Here is a 20,923-nt window from a genome sequence, read left to right as displayed (position 1 = left end):
ACTCTCATATCACGTCAAGGGAATCAGAAAAAATTACGGAAAGACTGCGGCCACCAACCTCCAAAAACCAACCAAAGGAGGTTGGTGGCCGCCGTCTTTCTGTAATTCTTTCTGATTCCCTTGACGTGATATGAGAGTTGAAGGTATGATTATTTTAATTAATAGCTATTTTAACTTGATTTATTCATGACTATGCACGGGGGGGTAAAGTTCATATTATAATCATTCGCGATTGAGTGATTAACAGTCCTACTAAAAAGGTATGAGGTTTTCACCTATATTTAAGGATAGAAATATGAACAACTTTAGCTATGCTTTTCCCCCACCCCCTCCCATTTATAGCTAATTATCCTCTGCATATATGCTATTTTTGTACAATGTACTTCCTATAACATATAACAGAAAAAGCATAAGAATTTTGTTATGATTTTTATAAATGAGAATTTGTTAAAACTTAAAAGGAGTGAGAAGGGGAGTTCAAATAGAAATATTCTTCAATAGAGCTTGCAAGATGAAAAATTCCAATTAAGAAAAATCAGCATATAAATAAAATAAATGTGATTAAAAAATACCAAAACAGTACGCTACATGTCTTTCATGCACTACTATCTTATAAAAGAAATAAATCACTAATGTAGACCAGATAAAGCACTTCCACAAGACAAATAGGATATGAACAGACCCATAGGATCAGCCTGTCTTTTAAAGATTGTGATTTTCTTCCAATTTTCAAAATACATACAGTTTGAAGTTATCCATGTTGAACAAGTTATTATATACATTAATTTATTGTTTAAGTCTATTTGGCTAATCAATTGCAAATGATTTCTAATTTGAAGTTATCTAAAAGTTAGAAGTAACTAATAAACTAAATCAGCAACATCTTTAAATGTAGAAAAACTTTAATTTCTAAGGAACTAAATAGTATCTTACTTTTCTTTCATTAGTTCAATGGTTATAAAATAAGGTGATCTATATTTTGCATTTTTAAAATTGTAAAAATTTTGATTATAAGACCTCCAATAAGAAAAACAATCTTGAATTACAATAGAACAAGGCCAGTGCATAAAAATCAATAATACTCTTTTCTCCTTTTTAATCTAAATTTTACCAATGGCTTAAGTTACAAATCTGAAATACAGTCAAACTTAATAAAATCTAAAATTAATGATTGATTACGTCAATATAAAAGCAAAAAGGATGTTCATTTGTCTAAATTACAAAGTTGTGACTGGTAATTTTGTTGTGCTTCTGATGACAGTGGTTTGGCCAGTAGTGATGTAAAAAACAGTTTCACTACTTAACACTTCAGTTACTTCACAAAATTATGAAAAGATGCAAGAGTAGATAAAGTCATTTATTTGTACTGGTTGGCTGTGGCTGCTGCTGCACTTGAACTGGTCCTTGTTCTCCACTGTCTAACTGCTTCAAAAGTCTGAACAATGCTGCTGCTTCTCTGATTCGGCTGAATTCAATACAAAATGCCTGGACTTCAATAAACAGATCCTAGAAGAATGAATTTTTCAATAAAATTAGCTGGGTAACCCTTTTCAATACCATATATAAGATATCAAAAATCTATTGTAGGCTGATCTGAGGAAAGTTAATTTTTATCAAAAAAAAAAAATATATATATAATGAATGTGGACTGAGTATACATACGTGATGATGTAGACCAATGGTGAGCAACCAATCTACAAGTTCTTTTTGTACAACATGCAGAGTGTTTGACTGATAAACTAAAATTCTGCACATTTTCAAATTATGATAAACTATAAATTTGAAGCCACAGAGAAATCAGTAAAACAAAGATGATAGCTTATGACAAACTTTAATCTTTCATTTCTAGACTAGTGACTGACTGGATTGGAGAATTTATCTCCACTGAGTGGAGAATCGATTTATAATGAAGTGATGGAAGGGGATTAAAAAAAAAGTCAAAGAAGTAAACACAAAAGCATGAGGAAAACAGCAACAGCCAAAGAATTTACCATGTTATGGTAATGATTAGAAGTAAACAAAGGTAGCAATCTTTAATCTAGCATCAAAAAAAGCCCACAGAAATCTAGAACTTTCTACAGGCCTTTATAAGTAAGCTGTTTGTTTGGTTTTTTTTTTTGTTATTTAGGAGAATTAGCAACTAAGGCCATATTGCTCTTTATAAGTAAGCAATGAATGATTTGAATGATTCATTCAAAATGAACAGGGGCGTGTACTAGCAATGTAAAATCAAACCTCCCAAATCTTGCAGCCCATTTTCCAGCTATGTTTAGGAAAACAGACTTAAAATCTAGGTTCTTTTAATTTTTACTATACTTTACAAAGTTGTCATGTAACTATTAAAGGTATTTTATTCATTCTTTGCTCATGATGATATAAAATAGTGGTTGTTTCTGAATAATGGCATCAAGGAAACAAAGTTGTGATGAAGGTAAACTAGACTAGTGAATACTCCTTTATCAAATTAAAAACAAAACTGCTTGTCTTATCTACCAAAAAGTTTTCTGTTATGAGAGAATATATCGAGCATCATTACAAAAGTGAACATAAAGGCAAAAATGATTGTCTCACTGGCAAACTTGGAAAAAGTAAAATCTGCAATCTGACAATCTCTTTGATAGGTTAACAAAACATCTTCCAAAAAATGATTCATTCAAAATGAACAGGGGTATGTACTAGCAATGTAAAGTCAAACCTCCCAAATCTTGCAGCCCATTTTCCAGCTATGTTTAGAAAAACAGACAAATCTTGAAAATCAAACAAGAACTGGAAAATCAGCTCTCAGGCTGGCCATTTTGCTAAAGCAGTGCTTTAGTCTGACTGTAAAGGATGCAGATTTCACCTTAGAGCTACAAGGTTTTACCATGCTCCAACATGAATTCACTAAATTCATTAATGATTCAGTAAAACACATTTACTATTTAGTGAATGTTTAAGAAATTTTAGAACAACATTAATACAAAAAACTTTCATTCATTTGTATTTGGCTATATGTTGCCTAAAAGAAAATTAAGTAGCCCAAAGGACAGTGGCCTTTCAAAATGAATAAACAGAATAAACTGTTATTTTTCTATTGTGGAGAAGGTATTGTGAAAGATGCCTATGTGTAACTTTTCACATTTTTTCTTCCAAAATATACCACATATAGTAAGGTGTATTTTGGAAGGGGAAATAATTTAATTTTTACTGTACTTTACAATATCTGGTGTAAAGTAAATGTACACCAGATATCTGGTGTACATTTACTGTACACCAGATATTGTAAACTGGTGTTTGGGAAAGTACAGGTGTACTTTCCCAAATACTGTACATTCCATTTCTTGAAAAAAAAAAGGGGGGGGGGCATATACTTGTGCAGTATTACGTACAATATGAGGTACCGTAAAAGTAAGTTATTCTAGAGAAATGCAATATTTTACATGAATTTTTTTAAAATTATAACATGTCTGCCTGAAATCCAGAAAATTTCAAGAAATAGGAAGAATCAGATCCTGAGATTACCAGACTTGGGAGATTCAACTAATTGAAATAATTGCAAAAACATGAAGGTTTTAGAATTTGGCAGCACTCACATTTGTGAGAAACCATACTAACTTACAATGGTTTCTCACAATGCAACTATCAAAAAATAAATAAATATTGTTCCTGAGTTACTTAACGACACTTGCATTCTTTATTATACACATTTAATTTTTCAATTTCAAAGCAAAGACCTACACAAACTAGTCAGGGATATCCAGCCCAAGCAAACCCATTAAACTGATAATAAAATACATCATGTTACATGAGGGTAACACATTTTATGCACTTATCAATTTTATAGAGATTATTGGTAAATATACAGAATAAAAGAATGGCAAAAAATGTAACTAACACACTAAACTGAATAATTCCAAATTAAAGTAGGGATATCCAACATGTGACCTGTGAGTGGCCCGTTCCTTTACATCAGGGATAAAGCAACCTCTAGTGCACAGGTCAAGTCCAGCCCACAGTCCTTTTCGAAATATATATATAATGAACTGCCTGCCGAAGAACATATATCATTAAATTATGTTTAATGTAATTTTCATTATTATTCTGGTGACTAGCTGCTCGAGTATTGTTTAGCCTCTAAAGTTCCGCTTATAAAAAAAAAAAAAAAAAAATAGTAAATAAAAGATAGTTATGATATATGACAAACACACAAATTTGTCACATAACAGCCTACAGTTTCAGACAAAAAACTGCATCACCTTTAAAAAAAGGTAACATTGTAGAGAAACATATTTATAAGATATTGTTTGATTAGGCATTTTGTTTGTCACAAAGCAAAGGTATTGCATCAGCCGTGTCTATAAATACAGTGTTGGAAGAGTATACACACTCATTAGTATCCTGTTGACACCAAGAAAAAAAGTGTAGCTGTTATACTGTCCCACGAAGGGCTTTCTGCACATGCTATCACTGATAAAATAGGCTGCCACCAGTCAACAGTATGCCCGGTGCTGAAATTAAAGTGTGAAACCAGTAATGTTAAGAGAAGACCTGGATCAGGCCGTAAGAGATAGACTACACCTTCCCAAGATCAATATTTGAAATGGCTATGCCCTTGTAATTGCCATGCTAGTGCTCCTGATCTAAAACTGGACTTTGAGATGGCCTCTGGTGTTGAGACATGTGCACTAGAGAAGTGCACCACAATAATGGCATTGGTGTGCACCAAAAAAGTACACTACAATGCACAGAGTAGTGTATGCACTAAAATTTAAATTTGTTTTTAATAATTAATAAAACTGATTATCATACTAGCTCACTAAAAAGATATGGGGAAGGGGGTACTAGTTTTGGCAAGCCTAGATCTATTTAGGCCATACCTTTTGTCAAAATGGGCAATACACTAATTTTATAAAAAAATAAAAATAATAAATAAAAACCTTAAAAAAATAAAACCATGCTCATTTGCCAAAGAAATTGTTACAGATGCAAATGACAATGCTTTTACTTTAGACATGAAGAATCCAGCCACTTCCACAAAAGTTTATATCATTTAGAAGCCTCTCCTGGTATATAATAGTAGCTTTCTTATTTATACTAAATCTTTTAAATTTTACATTTTCAAAAAAGTGTATTGTCTCCTATAAAAGTATTAAAATTTGGATATTCCAAAATTTTTACATTAATAAAAATCAATCAAATATAGGAAATATTATTAAGAATCATATCAATCTGTTATAAATCATATTGCAAATATTTGCTGACATATTAATTTAACTTGTTGCCCATTACATTCTATGATTTTTGTAATCTCACCCTTAAACTGTGCTCGTACCTCATTCTCGTAAGTGACATAACAATAACCAACTGAATCACAAAACATGGCTAATGTTTAAAAAATAAACACTTCAAAAAATTTAGTTTTCCAACTAAAGTTGTAATTCAAATTTTTTATAGAACACTCAATAATGAATAACACCACTTGCATATTTTATTTGCGATAAAACAGTATTTGTTATCCCTGACTATAGAAAAAGAAATCCAAAAGAATATAATAAAGTTGCAGCAACATACCTGTACATTAATTATTTTGTTTCGAATAAGTGACTGAAGAAACACACAAACTAAACGAACAAGCCTATTTTGCATATATCGGTCCTTTATGGTTTCACAGGTAGAAATGCAATTTGAGATATACAGATGAACAAATTCTGTGGGTAGATCTACTGCCTTGAAGATAAAAAAAAAAAGAGAGAGAGATTATATATGCATACATATGTGTGTGTAACCACGCACTTTATTAATTTCAATTCAAATTATTATTTTTAGGGGTATCATACATAGATGCCTATTTCATAAATTTTATGTGTTTACACATATATATATACAGGGTGTTTCAGTTAAACGTTTCAGAACTTCTAAGAGGGGTAAGGTACATCCTGACAACTCGAAATCATATAGCAATGTGGGGTCGAAAATGCTTTCCTGAAGCGGTGTTGTACACAGAAGCACCATAAAAAAGAAAAGAGACCGTAAGTGAGAAATCGTTTTAATAATACATGAAAAGAAGCAAAAGGTACATGGATTAAAGTAAGTGTTCGAAGTTTCTTCAACCTCGTATTGCTTTCGCACAGTGGTACCTTGGAAAATGTGCTACAAATCCCCTTTTTCCTGCTGAAGTGTTGCTTTCCGATGAGGCATCCTTCACAAGGGAAGGAATTTTCAACACGCATAACGACCATATCTGGGTGGTCAAGAACCCGCATGCAATACGACGTCGTGCAACACAGATTTGATTTTCGGTCAATGTATGGGCCGGTATTATGGGAGATCACCTCATCGGACCTTACCTGTTACCGTGTCGTCTAACCGGACCTATCTACTTGATCTTTCTGCAGCAAGTATTGCCACAACTTTTGAGAGATGAACAGATTTCTGCATCGACGCAACAGACAATGTGGTTCCAACACGATGGAGCCCCTGCCCATTATAGCGGAGATGTTCGTAATTACCTGGATGTCGCATTTGGTCAACAGTGGATCGGATGTGGTGGTCCCGTGCGTTGGCCTGCTCGGTCACCCGACCTATCATGTCTTGATTTTTATTTCTGGGGTCCTATGAAATCGCTAGTTTATGACACCCCTGTTGACAATGCTGAGGAGCTGGTTGCAAGAATCGCAGTAGCTGCCGAAGAAATTCGCCTGGAGTATTCCAGAATGTTCGGATGTCCATGCGTCGGAGATGTGAGGCGTGCATTGTAGCCCGTGGAAGAAACTTCGAACACTTACTTTAATCCATGTACCTTTTGCTTCTTTTCATGTATTATTAAAACGATTTCTCACTTACGGTCTCTTTTCTTTATGGTGCTTCTGTGTACAACACCGCTTCAGGAAAGCATTTCCGACCCCACATTGCTATATGATTTCGAGTTGTCAGGATGTACTGTTTGTTTGTTATTCGGTTTTTAGGAGCATTAGCAACTAAGGCCATATTGCTCCGGGGATATGCGGTGGTCATTCCCTGACCTTTCCGCATTCCCCGTATTTGGTGGTGACGGGCTCGAACCCCGGTCTAATCAAGAAGCGTGTGCTACGCACTGCTGCTCCTTCCCACCTGGCTACGGAGGCGCCATCTCAGGATGTACCCTATCCCTCTTAGAAGTTCTGAAACGTTTAACTGAAACACCCTGTATATATATATATATATATTTATATACAGTGGATTCCGGTTATTTGGGCCACCGGTTAATCGGGGCAGCCGTTTATTTGGGACAAATCTTAAAAAACAGAACCTAATCGAGAAAATAGTCAGGGTTTACTTTGCTTAATTGGGACAAAATGACGTTTAATCGGGGCAGGAGACCGCAGCTTGTTGTTGTTTGTTGTTGTTATTTTGGTTATTTTAGGAGCATTAGCAACTAAGGCCATATTGCTCCAGGATATGCGGTGGTCATTCCCTGACCTTTCCACATCCTCCGTATTTGGTGGTGATGGGCTCGAACCCCGGTCTAATCAAGACGCATGTGCTACGCACTGCTGCTCCTTCCCATCTGGCTACGGAGGCGCCTGAGACTGCAGCACTGAAGATTACCCTATGATTGTCTCCGACCATACCATGTAGTTCAGTCGGATTTCTGGAGGTCACAACCATAAAAAAATAAAAACAATTAGCAGTCACCTGTTTATTGGGCTTTTGTGTTAGTGAAATCTATCATAAACTGATAGTAAACTCAATCTTATTGAATTTGTGATAATACTGACAGCTGGAATTCTGTGGGTTATTATGGTAAAATGTGTTTACACTTCTATGGAATCTTCAATCATATAAAAAAAATAATTTTCATAATCTTCTCTTCATTCCTATTTTTAAAGCTTCGTAATTTGTTACTCCGTTCTCACTTGCGCATATCGTGTTACTTGCAATTTGTGTGTGCCGTCGTCTTTGTTATTGATTGCTTATCTTTTTACTGTTTTAAATTTTAACCCCCACCCACAAATGTCAGTGAACAGAAATGTCAACTAGTTTGGTTAGTATATACATATTACAGTACATATTAATTCTTCCGATTATCACATATATTCTTCCGAATTTCATGTATCATTTAATTTTTTAATTGGTAAGGTAATAACGGGTAAATTTGTACTTAATATATCTTTACTTTTATAGCCTGTGGATAATATTCCTCCTATTTTCGCTAATTAGAATCGCTATTTAATTGAATTAAAATTCAATTCACAAAGGTGATCACAATGACCAGCACTTATTACACATTGTATAGAGAATGGTACTTTACTATGGTGATTCCATCGTAACGTGATTTGATTGTACAGTGAACCAATTGTAGGGGGGGGGATTGTATTTTTAACTATTTACGTGAAACTTCGGATAATTGGAGCAGCCACTTAATCGGACCAAAATGCACTAGTCCCGATGTGTCCCAAATAACCGGAATCGACTGTATGTATATATGTGCAGTAGTAAGTAAAGTCCCTGTCCAGAAGGGGAAATCTTGCAAGGTGCAGAAGTGATTACATATGGAAAAGCATCAGTTGTTTGATAAGCTATATTGCAATGCCTCTGGTAGCTTATCTCACAAACTCTATTATAGAGCAAAAAGTTTAAGGCAAAGTTGAACAGCATCAACAGTTAATTAGAAATTCCCCAATCATTATGCCTGCAAGAGCCCAATCAAGGCACAAATGAACTTTGGATAGCAGTGGATCAGTTCTAACGGCCCAGTATCAACAGCTTGCAACCACACTTGTAGTCTTGGAATCACTGAAAGACTGTGGAATGTTTGCATTCCACACTGAATTTAATTTTCTTTTACTTCTTTTTATAATTTTTGAGTCAGATTTATATATAAAAACTCATGTTAAAAATTTTTTATTAAATAACTTCAGCACTATACTATTTGTTAATTATAATGATATAAGTATTTAACAAATTAACTGTACAAAAAAATTTTAACATCAGTTTTTTTTTTATTATAAGTAATATGTGGTTGCCTAAGAAAAGGTTCTGTGCCTATAACTTAAACCATTGGACTTTATGCCTCTGGACTTTTTCCTTTGGGATTATCTGAAATTCAGGGTGTATGTTATGCCCATGCTGAAAGTGCAAGGCCTCTAGGAACATATACTTGCCTCTTGCAGCTACTATACTGCCATGGCATCAACTTATTACTGTAACACAAGTCCAAACATTGCACTGTTGTTGACAATGGTCATTTTGAGTTTTTCAATCCTATCAGTTAAGTATGCTACATTTTATTTGCCTGTTTGTCATATGCAGTTACACACTGTACGTTCTTACCGTAATAAATGCTATGTACATATGGTAGAGGTTCGTGTACACTGTTCTGCTTTATGCCACACACTAACGCCATTAGCATTTAGGTATACCACTCCAGATAATATAAATTTGTCCTTTGATCATGCTAAAACTGCTTCCTGCTCTAGCCTTTTTCCAGGTCTAGTGTGTGCTGGATATACTGCATCAAAGATCATGGAAGATCTTTGATGCAGTAGTAGTGATTGCAGATTTCTAATAAATCATTGACAGACTGCTTTGCAAACTATCTATTGTGGTTTCAGACACTATAATAACTTCCAAAATTAGAAAACAGGGATGCTGTAATCTAGCTTACTGAACAGCTCACAGGCCTTTTTCAACATACACCCCACTTTTCCTTACTCCTAAATCTCAACTCTCAAGATTTTTCTTAGACAGGGGCTTTTACTTCCCACCCTCTATGTGTATATACATGCCAAGTGAATACATTAGATTGGGGTTCTTAATCTTTTTGTACAGTCACCCCCCCTTCCAATTTTGCCTTGTCATCTCACCTTCCTTATTCTAATTTCAAAATTTTAAATGAAATACGTGATCAGAAAATTCGATTTTAAAACCCATTTTGTTTAAACTATAGTATGCCTCTTATAACAACTTAAGGAACAGGCAAAGTAAAAAAAAATGCTGAAGGCCTCCCAAAATACACTACGAAAAAAAAAAAAAAAAAAAAGTTTGGTGTATTTTGGGAGGCATTCTCATCTACTCTGAGTCTCTGACTTATCTAACCTAGGAAGGCCACTTCCTTGATTAAGAACCACTACACTAGATGAAAAGCTAAGAACACATGAATTTGATATTGTATAAAATTTCTACTTTTTTCTACAGTGTAATTTAGAACCATATACAGGGTGTCTCAAAAATATTGGTACAAACGTTTAGGGGAGGTAGGTAACATCTAAAGGAATGTGAATCGCATAGGAACCCATAACCGGAAACATCACGGGAAAGTAGTAGCAGAGGCACAAGAAGCAGAAATGACACAAGACAGTAATTAGTGGCAAACATTTATTTGACATAAAATTAACAATGGAGTACGAGATGGATGCATTTCGTGATGTTACAACAGATGCTCGAAGGTTCCACCATGAGATGCAATGCATGCGTGACACCGACGCAGCATGGATTGGCGGACACGGTCGAACACACCTGGAGTTTCTTTGACAGTAGCAGCAGTGCAGACAAGTCTCGCCACGAGATCCATTTCCGTCTCCACAGGCGATTCATACACGATAAATTTGAGGGCCCCCCCACAGAAAGAAATCAAGGCTCAATAAATCAGGTGAGCGTTGGAGCTAGGCAATGGGTCCACCACGGCCAATCCATCAACGCCCAAAACGCCTGTTCAAATGGTCACGAACACATCTTCCATAATGGGCAGGCGCCCCGTCATGTTGAAACCAAATGATGCGTCATATTTGCTGGAACATCGCCAAGTAACCCAGGTAGAACTTGTTCAAGAAAGATCCGATATTTAGCAGAGTTCATGCAGGATGGTAACAGTTATGGGCCGACTAAGCAGTCACTGACCATACCTGCCCACACATTTATTGAGAAGCGATGTTGTGCCGCATGGGGGCACACACCGTGTGGGGCCCTCCGCTTTTTTTTTTTTTTTTTTTTTGGTAGTTGTTGGCGCATCGGCTTCTGTGGCCATAATGCACCTCCCAAGGTTTTTGCAGTACTTTGATCCAAGCCCAAGGCAGGATTCGAACCCGCAACCTTTGGGTTGCCAGGCAGGCACTTTACCCACCCGGCTAGCCCGGTCGGCGCCCCTCTGCTAATTCATACACTAGGTGCATGTCTGCCAGCTCACAGTTCGTATATCGATGCATACTCCTCGTGCGGCGACTACTGCTTGAATGAGTAAACCAGAAATTTCCCTCTCGCGAACTGATGAACAGCGCCGTGTACCGACTTACAGTGACGTTTCCAGTTATGGGTTCCTATGCGATTCACATTCCTTCAGATGCTACCTATCTCCCCTAAACGTTTGTACCAATATTTTTGAGACACCCCGTATAAGTAAAGACCAAACTATTAAAATTATTTGATCAAATAAGATAAACTTATATTTCATAAATGCACAAAGATTTTTTTTTTTTTGTTAGTGTTTGTTGTTATTTGTTATTTGGTTTTTAGGAGCATTAGCAACTAAGGCCATATTGCTCCGAGGATATGCGCTGGTCATTCCCTGACCTTCCACATCCTCCGTATTTGGTGGGCACGGGCTCGAACCCCGGTCTAATCAAAAAGCATGTGCTACGCACTGCTGCTCCTGCCCACATGGCTACGGAGGCGCCATTTTTTGACAATACAGTAATACCCCGACTTACGCGAACTCAGAGTTACGCAGTTCTTGATTTTTTCGTTTGGTGTATATCTAAAATTAGCTTACCAGTGATTTGGAAGTCAAATCATAAAGCTTGGGTGACAGCTTGAGTTTTTGAGGACTGGTTTGATCACCACTTCAAACCCCAAGTTGAACGTTATTGCAAGTCTAAACAGATTCCATTTAAAGTGATGCTTCTTATTGACAATGCACCCGGTCACCTTCCTGTCACCCTAATTAATTTCGACCCACGTGTGAAAGTTGTGTTTTTGCCTCCAAACACAACCAGCTTGCTTCAACCGATGGACCAGGGAGTCATCAAAACATTCAAAGCTTACTACACGAGGCATTCGTTTGCACGTCTGAATGAAGCTATGAGACAAAATAGTGAGATATCTGTTAAAGACTTTTGGAAACAATTCAATGTTTTAGATGCCGTAAGAATCATTGAAGAATCTTGGGATGAAATTCACAAAAAAACATTGAATGGTGTCTTTGTCCATTTTTTTTTCAAAAACGAGACGAAAACAACTCCAGAAACTGATCGTGTCGCTCATGTCATAGAAGAAGTTGTTATTCTTGCCAGGCAATTAGATTTGGAAGTCAATGGTGCTGATGTCAACGAGCTGTTGGATTCACAGTCAGGAGCTGACAATGAATGAGCTCATAGAGATGCGTGAGCAAAGCGTCACTGAAGTATCCGACACTTCAGACCCAGTTCCACCAGAAAAGCACATGACAATTGCAAGCTTGACAGAAGGTCTCAGCTCAATTGAAAAGGGCTTAAAAATTTTAGAAAACAGACTCCAATGAAGAACGCGTTATAGCTACAAAGCAAGGAATAAAAAAGTTATTGGCTTGCTACGAAGAAATTCTGCGTGAAAAAAAGAAGGCACTGTGTCTTCAGACGAATTTGTTAGATTTTATGAAGCCATCAAAATACATATGTATAAAAAACTGCAATTTTATTAAATATTTTTCTTCTGAACTAGTGTTTTTATTAGTCCTTGGTCCCAGTTAAACAAAATTTATATGTATTTATATGCAAAGTTGTACCCCGACTTACGCGAATTCGACTTAAGTGATTTTTGTTGGACCCACCTATCGCGTAACTTCGGGGTATTACTGTACAATCATTTTGTATTCTTGTTTCTTAGAATAATATTTTTTGAACAAAGTTCTATAAAAACTTTCCTTTTGTTGAAGAAATCAGGTTCAAAAGTAGCAGAATAAATTGCTAAAGTGTGGTGAAAGTTTTTCAAGAGGCAAAATATTTGAATGATACAATCAGATCAAAGACAGAAACGATATAACTGAGAGCGATGCAAGGTGTAAGAGCCCTTGAACGTCAACAAATGACAAACAAGCCTAATGCTTTTGATGCTTCATTCATGTTGTTCATTAATCAAAGACAGCTTCTAAGATGGAAATTATGAGGAAGTTTCCAAGCCATAATAACATATTTTAAACATGAAAATATTATGCAGTTTCTTCGTTTCCAAGTTTTCAACAGCAAATAAAATGGAAACAAGAGCTGAACTTCAAAAGAATGAGATAAAATTTGTGATCCCAATCTTGGATTTCTAAAAACAGTAGAAAAAGGAGAAGAAATGTAGAATTACTTTTACAGCCAGCAGACAAAGTGTCAATCCTCTAAATGGAAGTCTTCTTGTCTCCCAAGAATAAAAAAAGAAATTTGGAATGACAGATCAATAAAGTAAAACCAGAATTGAATTATTTTTTGACTATAAAGGCAAAATTCATTATCAATTTACACAAGTAGGTCAATACTGTTAATAAAACTGTGCTTAGAAATCAATAAGTAGTAGTTATGGCAAATGGTACAAGAAAGCAACTTCTCATAGCATCAGCCAAAACACACACACACACACAGGGGAAGACATTTATGGCCCTTCATGTATGTAGTCTCAGCAAGAGGAAGACATTTAGTTTTCTCAATTAGCTTACTCAATCCACTGACAGTCTTAAATGCCTCAATCAAATCTCCACACAGGTGCCTAGTCTCCAGATGCTGAAATTTGCAGAACTGAAGCCTTTTTCGGTACGAACACCCTTCACCAATCTGACTGAGCTTCTTTGCATCTGTTCCAGCAGATCTACATCCTTCCTAAAGTGAGGCCTCCAGACCTGTGTACAGTACTCAAGATGCAGCCTACCCAAGGTTATGTACAAAGGGATAATCACCTCCTTATTGCTGCTAGCAAAGTTTCTGTATATCATTGACAAAATCCCATGAGCTGTCCTGGCAGCATGTCTGCACTTCTCAGAGAATTTTATATTTGACTGTACAACTACCCCCAGTTATTTTTCATTTTCCATTACCTTGATGTAGCACCACACAGCTGATAAATTACTCAGGATTTATTGTTACCCATATGCAGTAACTTACAACTGTAAATGTTAAACTTCAACTGCCATTTCCCAGCCCATTGACCTAATTTTTCCACATCTTGTTGAAGTAGCATCCTGTCATTACTGTCGTTTACCACCCTGCCAACCTTTGTATCATCTGCAAACTTAAGCCTGATATACCTTCATCAGTATCATTGATAAATATTGAAAACAATGATGGGCCCAACACTGAACCCTGGAGGACTTCACTAACAACATTAGTCCACAAAGAGCAGTGCCCATTGATAACCACTCTGTATTCTTCCACTCAACCATCCCTTTATCCAGGGCAGTAACTTAAAGCAACATTGCTCCAGTTTGTGCAGCACTGTTTTATGTGCAACGGTATCAAAAGCCCTCCTGAAATCCAAGTATATGATACCAAAATTCTTTTTTGAATCCAGCTTCTTGGTCACTGCACCATAGATTATTATAGGTTATTTTTGGTCACTACACCATAGGTTATTATGGTGCAGTGACCAAGATCATCCAAAAGCATTCTGTACCAGAATTCTGTTTGATGTGTGCAAGGGTGAATCAAATGAAAACTATTATTTTACTAAGACATGCATTCAAACCAGTTACGAACAGTAGCTGTATTTATTCATATATTACTTTAAAAAAAAAAAAAAAAAAAAATCAATGTATTTGTAACTTTACAGGAATTTATCTAGGCAAGTCATGAGTTGGCGATTTATGTTAGGTTTTTCTCCAGGAACAGACACATTTTGTACATTAACTGTGAGTTAAGTGTATTTAAACAAAATACAACTAAGAAAACTGGGGGGAAAAAACAAACTCAAAGTACTTACAGTTGTTAACCTGTTGACCACTTCCATAGAATGAAGGGACATTTCCATATTTACTAAAACTGAAAAGTACCTGTTAACATAATGTGAGAAATTATCAGAATTAATTTTATTTACATATATATATAAATAAAATACATAAATATTCAAAATAAAACACCATTATACAGTGGAGCCTCGACTTTCGATGACATCGACACCCAATATTCTCAGGAACCGATTCACCTTCCATACGATCTTTTATTTTAAGGACCAATGGTATTTGCAAGGACTGATGGCTTTCCGATATAGCTGGAATGATGCATTGGTGGAAATTTTCAGAAGCATGGCGCGTAAAACATCATTTGTACAATTATTCTCAACCAATTAGCGTCTTTGTTATCGTCCAACACAACATTCCCGCATGTTATAGTATATCGAATAGTTTCTTTATCTTCTGCTTGGTGTGCCTATCTAGTGTGTAAGCAGAGTGTATTTTTGTCAATTATAAGAAACCGGCCTCTTCTGGAAGCAAATCCCCAGGAGAATGTTCATCACTAAAGATGAGGCTAGTTTACCTGGACATAAGCCTATAGAAGATAGGCTCACTCTCCTGTTGGGTGCCAATGCCTTTGGAGATCTTCGGCTGAAGCCTTTGCTGATTTTCTAACATCCCTTGGGTATTTATACAACAAAACGTCAACAAAGGCATGCTGGGAGTGTTTTGGCGCAACAATAAGAAGGCCTGGATTACAAGATGTCTTCAATAAATGAGCACTTCAATAAATGAAGTTTTCTGTCCTTCAGTGAAGAGTTATCTTGAGAAACATAAGCTTCCTGTGAAGGCACTGCTCCTGCTGGCTAATGCTCCAGGCCATGATCCCAACCTTGTTCAATCTCTTGAGGCACAATTTGATTTTGTGCAAGTCAAATTTTTGCTATCCAACACCACTCCTTTTCTTCAACCAATGAACCAGAAATCATTGCAAACTTCAATAAATCTATACCAAGAAAATGTTTGCAAGTTGCTTTGCAGTGACCTCTGTTGAAATTGCTGTCACCCTCAAAGATTTTGGAGGTCAAAGTTCAACATCTTGGACTGTGTAAGGCTAATCATAAGTTCTTGGAATGATGCTTCCACCAGATGCTTAAATTCAGCCATGAAAATCATCTGGCCTTTAATCGTCCATAATTTGACTGATTTCAAGATGATGGTGCTTTGACAAATGATACTGTCACTCTTGGTAAATCAATGGGTCTGGAGGTTGACGAAGAGGATGTGGAGGACTTTACTGACTCTCATGGGCATAAGCTAACAACAGAGGAGCTACAAGAGTTGGAGAAAATTATGAAGAGTGACACTGCAGAGAAAGAGGACACCCAAAACATGTAAGATGAAGACTGTCATTTCTTGTTGGAGCATTTAAGAGAAGTGGTAAAAAAAAAAAAAAAAAAAAACACCCCAACATTGAAAACAATGAACTCATGATGTGCAAAAGGGAAAACGGTCATTTTTTACTTTGGAAAGCTACAAAAAGTCGTCAAAAACAGTCAACCTTTGACAGTTTCTCTGCCAGTAGCAGCAAAAGACTGAAAGACAGCTGACGTCTGATCTAATTCCACCACCACTACGTCACTATTGATTTCATCAGCCTTCCACTTCAAGTCTAAGGTAAATTCTAATTTATTGTTTGTTTTTTTTTTTAAGATGTTTTATAACTATTTATTAAATAATCTTTATAAAACACTCATTTTTAAGTATAACATGTAAGAAATATCTATTTTATATGTTGTTGGGTCGCCTGCCAATAGTTTAGAACGTATTACAGGAAAACAATGTATTATTGGTTTCAACTCACAATATTTTCAACATATTGTGAGTTGGAACGAATTACCATTGGATGTTGGGGCCCCACTGTATATGGTTGCGTATACTGTTTTTGTTAATTAACATTAGTTAACAAATAAGGATTTACATAATCTGTATACAAATTCTGAAGTTAATTTAACCTCCTAGTGATACAAAACTCCCACTTTCCAACCACATTGCTCACCCAACACATTTACTTCTTTTTTCAACAGAATGTATATATATAAAAAAATATTATCACTAATATCCAAATACTTTTGATAATTTAAACTGATAAATTCAGGACAGGACAAATTAATGCCATCAGAAGTGATTGAACATTACATAAGCCTGCAAAAATACGAGAAATTTATTTTTATTTCAAACAATATAGCTTAAGATAAAGGTGTAACCATAACCAACAAAGGGCACTAATAGTCTCAATACATAGCGAAGTCATACAAATTCCAATATTAACAAAATAAACAATCAATATTACCATAATGTCATTACTGAATAATGCTTACATTGAAAGGCACATCAATTAGGGCTAGCGCCTCTCAATATATGACATCAATAACAACATGAGCTATCTGTTTCTGCTAGTTACATGGCAGCCTCACATTATTAATATATATTAAATATAGTGTACATAATAGCTTTAAGATTAAATTTAAGTAGCTAAATGTGCTAATGTTACCAAATATAAAAATGAATCTCGCAAAATAAAATAGGAACGGCAGACTGACAAGAAATATAACTGCTAGCCCTACAGATAGCCATACTCTTAAACATTAATGAAATATTTACACAAGTGTTTCTGTTTCCATAGCAAAATGTATAGGTAGAAAGAATAGCAAGGGCATAAGCCCAAAAAACTTGAAGTTAATTAAGCAGCAGTTATTGGATTTGCAATCTAGATTTATTATAACCACGGTTGACAAAGAAGCCAACAACTATGGTATTATTTGTGAAAAGTTTTATACTGCTACTTTAGCTAAAGAGCTTAACAACTGTACTGCATACAGGATGGAGGATACTAATATTACCAGCAAAAGGCTGATTGCTATGCGTAAAAGGTTAAAACTTAACTGCTATAACACTAAGTTTCCATATATGCATTGGATCCCTAAATTTCATAAGTACCCTGTTGCTTTTAGGTTTATAACTTCATGTAGAGATACTTATGTAGAAATACCACATAAAAAGCTAGAATCTTTGTTAAAAATTGTATTGGGTAAGGTGGGAGATTCTAAGATTATTTTAAATAATAATAAGATTTTGGATTACCTGAATGCTAATACTGCAGGTATCAGGCATATCGGTACATATGATTTAAAAAATCTGTTTACAAGTATTTCGCATGATAATTTAAAAACGGTTTTGAATGATTATTATAATGCTGTTGTTGTTATTATTTGGTTTTAGGAGCATTAGCAACTAAGGCCATATTGCTCCGGGGATATGCTGTTGTTGTTGTTATTTGGTTTTTAGGAGCATTAGCAACTAAGGCATTATTGCTCCGGGATATGCGGTGGTCATTCCCTGACCTTTCCGCATCCTCCGTATTTGGTGGGCATGGACTCGAATCCCGGTATAATCAAGAAGCGTGTGCTGCGCACTACTGCTCCTGCCCACCTGGCTTCAGAGGCGCCTTATTATAATGCATATAGAAGTGTTATTTCATGTGATAAGTTTTACTGGGATAATTTAATAGACTTATATTTATTTAATAGTTGCACGGTTAATGGTAGTGCAGTATATAGACAGCATACAGGTATAGCTATGGGTGCATGTAGTTCATGTATTGTGGCCAATCTATATTTGCATCATTATGAAAGTAAGTTTAATAACAGTGCTATACTTTATAGATATATTGATGACCTTATCGCTATTAATGAGCCAATTTTGTTCAAAAGAAATGGCTATTTTTTACCCTACGGATTTGGAGCTTGAATGTACTAATAAAGAGAGTTTTCATTCACATTTCTAGATATTGATATTACAATTACAACTGAGAAAGTAGTTAATAAAGTATATGACAAATGTAGAGATTTAGAATTTGAGACAGTCAGTCTCACACATTGGCATTCAAACATCTCCCACAGAATTCATAGCAATATGATTCTATCGCAAGGATTAAGATTAATAAGAATATGTAATAGTCCCGATAATATTGTAGTTTCACTGACAGAATTTATTAACAGGCTTAATAAAAATGGATTCCCTCTTAAATTCATATTTAAGTATTTATGTAGAGCTATTTATATTGCTATAAATTTATGGCATGATAATATTTGCCCTCATACTATAGTTAGGAATTTGGGGATTTACTAAAAAGATGTCTTATTTTAAGCTTATGTATATAAGTATATATTAGGCACTTCCCATAGAACTGTTGATCTGTGTCTTACACTCTGAAAAAGTTGTACCCATAGTTGTTCTATGGGAAGGAATAAATTTTTTTTTTTTTTCATTTGCCTTGTCCAGAGGTCGCTTATGTCCACAGTGCTTTTAATTGGGGGATACCTTTTCCATAATCGCATATGACAGTAGAGGGAGCTTTGAACTTTCTTTCACTTCATGCAGCAAGCTTGCGTCTATCCACATTTTGTAAGCTCTGGTATACTGGTAAAATTCTGCTTTGTTCTTTAATATTGGCTTGCTTTTCTATTATTAATTTTGGCTTTAATTCTATATTTAAGTCCTTTAATCTTAGCTGGATTAGTACAAGCTTCTTTATATAACGGATTACCAGAAACCCTGCTAAGGGACGGGGATTTACACTGCCAGTAATTTTTCGAAGTAGTTTGCTGTCTTTACCTCTACTTTCGTCTATATACTATCTAACTCTTGTATTGTATGCCTCAAATTCTATTAGAGTAATTCGAGGGAGATTGAGGTGCTATTGCTATACTTGTTACCTATTCCTTTTGCCTAGTTTTTTGGGCTTATGCCCTTGCTAATCTTTCAACCTGTGCATTTTGCTACAGAAACACTTGTGTAAATATTCCATTAATGTTTAGGAGTATGGCTATCTGTAGGGCTAGCAGTTATATTTTTTGCCAGTCTGCTGTTCCTATTTTATTTTGCGAGATTCATTTTAATATTTGGTAACATTAGCACATTTAGCTACTTAAATTTAATCTTAAAGCTATTATGTATACTATATTTAATATATATTAATAAGGTGAGGCTGGCATGTAACTAGCAGAAACAGATAGCTAATGTTGTTATTGATGGCATATATTGAGAGGCACTAGCCCCAGTTGACATGCCTTTCAATGTAAGCCTTATTCAGTAATGACATTATGGTAATATTGATTGTTTATTTTGTTAATATTGGAATTTGTATGACTTCGCTATATACTAAGACTGTTAGTGTCCTTTGATGGTTATGGTTACACACCTTTATCTTAAGCTATATCGTTTGAAATAAAAATAAATTTCTCATATATATATATATATATATATATATATATATATATATATATATATTTAATGAGTAGCAATTATTAATATACTGACATTAATAAACTGTATTTATGGGCTAATGCACTTGCAGTGGCAACGGATGCATTACTTCCATAATGTGTTGTATATACTATTTTTATAATATTATGGAGAAGATTATAGTAAGATAATCATGTTAAGATAATCATATTAAGATATATACTTCGATAGATTTATCGAAAACATATAGGATAATATAATGTACAAAAGTTAGTATACAAAAGGATAATATACAAAACTTATCATTGTTTACCAACAATCTGATTTCAATCACCCAAATTGAAAGTAAAACAGTGATAAGGGGTTCTCTGTTTCTGTGACGATCAATATGTGCTAAGGCGAAATCAATTTTGAGGTTGAATACCAAAAATATAATTTGGTGTAATATAACAAGTAATAAATTTAGAGGTTACTAAATAATTGAATCTAAACCATAATACAATAAGAAAGATTTTTTAATAATACTACAAAGTGCTCATTGCTCAGTGTAAGTTTAGAAATTAAAGTAGGAAAAGGCATATTTACTGTGTCCAAGCAGACGAACCACGTGTAGTGCAAACTGTAGTCAAAAATGAAATGTTATTATGTGTAATGTATGGTCCTCTAGTGAGAATTACCATGTGGTGACCCCTGTGTGTTGGAAGCAGTAAAATGAGTACAGAATGCCTGAAAATAGCCAATTAGTTTATATTAAGTTAATGC

General features: G+C 35.2%; 1 protein-coding gene across 1 annotated transcript in view; it reads right to left on the bottom strand.

The window, feature by feature from the left end:
* Positions 1–1,240: 1,240 nt before the first annotated feature.
* Positions 1,241–20,923, bottom strand: part of Not11 (CCR4-NOT transcription complex subunit 11) — a 103,475-nt gene continuing 83,792 nt past the window's right edge. The window contains exons 10-12 of the mRNA XM_090377247.1: positions 14,884–14,953; positions 5,551–5,706; positions 1,241–1,506 (exon numbers count right to left, since the gene is read on the bottom strand). Of these exons, the coding sequence (XP_090233373.1) occupies positions 1,354–1,506; positions 5,551–5,706; positions 14,884–14,953 (379 nt within the window). The 3' untranslated portion in view covers positions 1,241–1,353. The remainder of the gene's footprint in view (positions 1,507–5,550; positions 5,707–14,883; positions 14,954–20,923) is intronic.

Source organism: Mastigoproctus giganteus, chromosome 7 (genome assembly GCF_048544385.1).
Source record: "Mastigoproctus giganteus isolate SK-2022 chromosome 7, ASM4854438v1, whole genome shotgun sequence".
In the NCBI taxonomy this organism is placed as follows: Eukaryota; Metazoa; Arthropoda; class Arachnida; order Uropygi; family Thelyphonidae; genus Mastigoproctus; species Mastigoproctus giganteus.
This window is presented reverse-complemented; position numbering and strand designations above follow the sequence as displayed.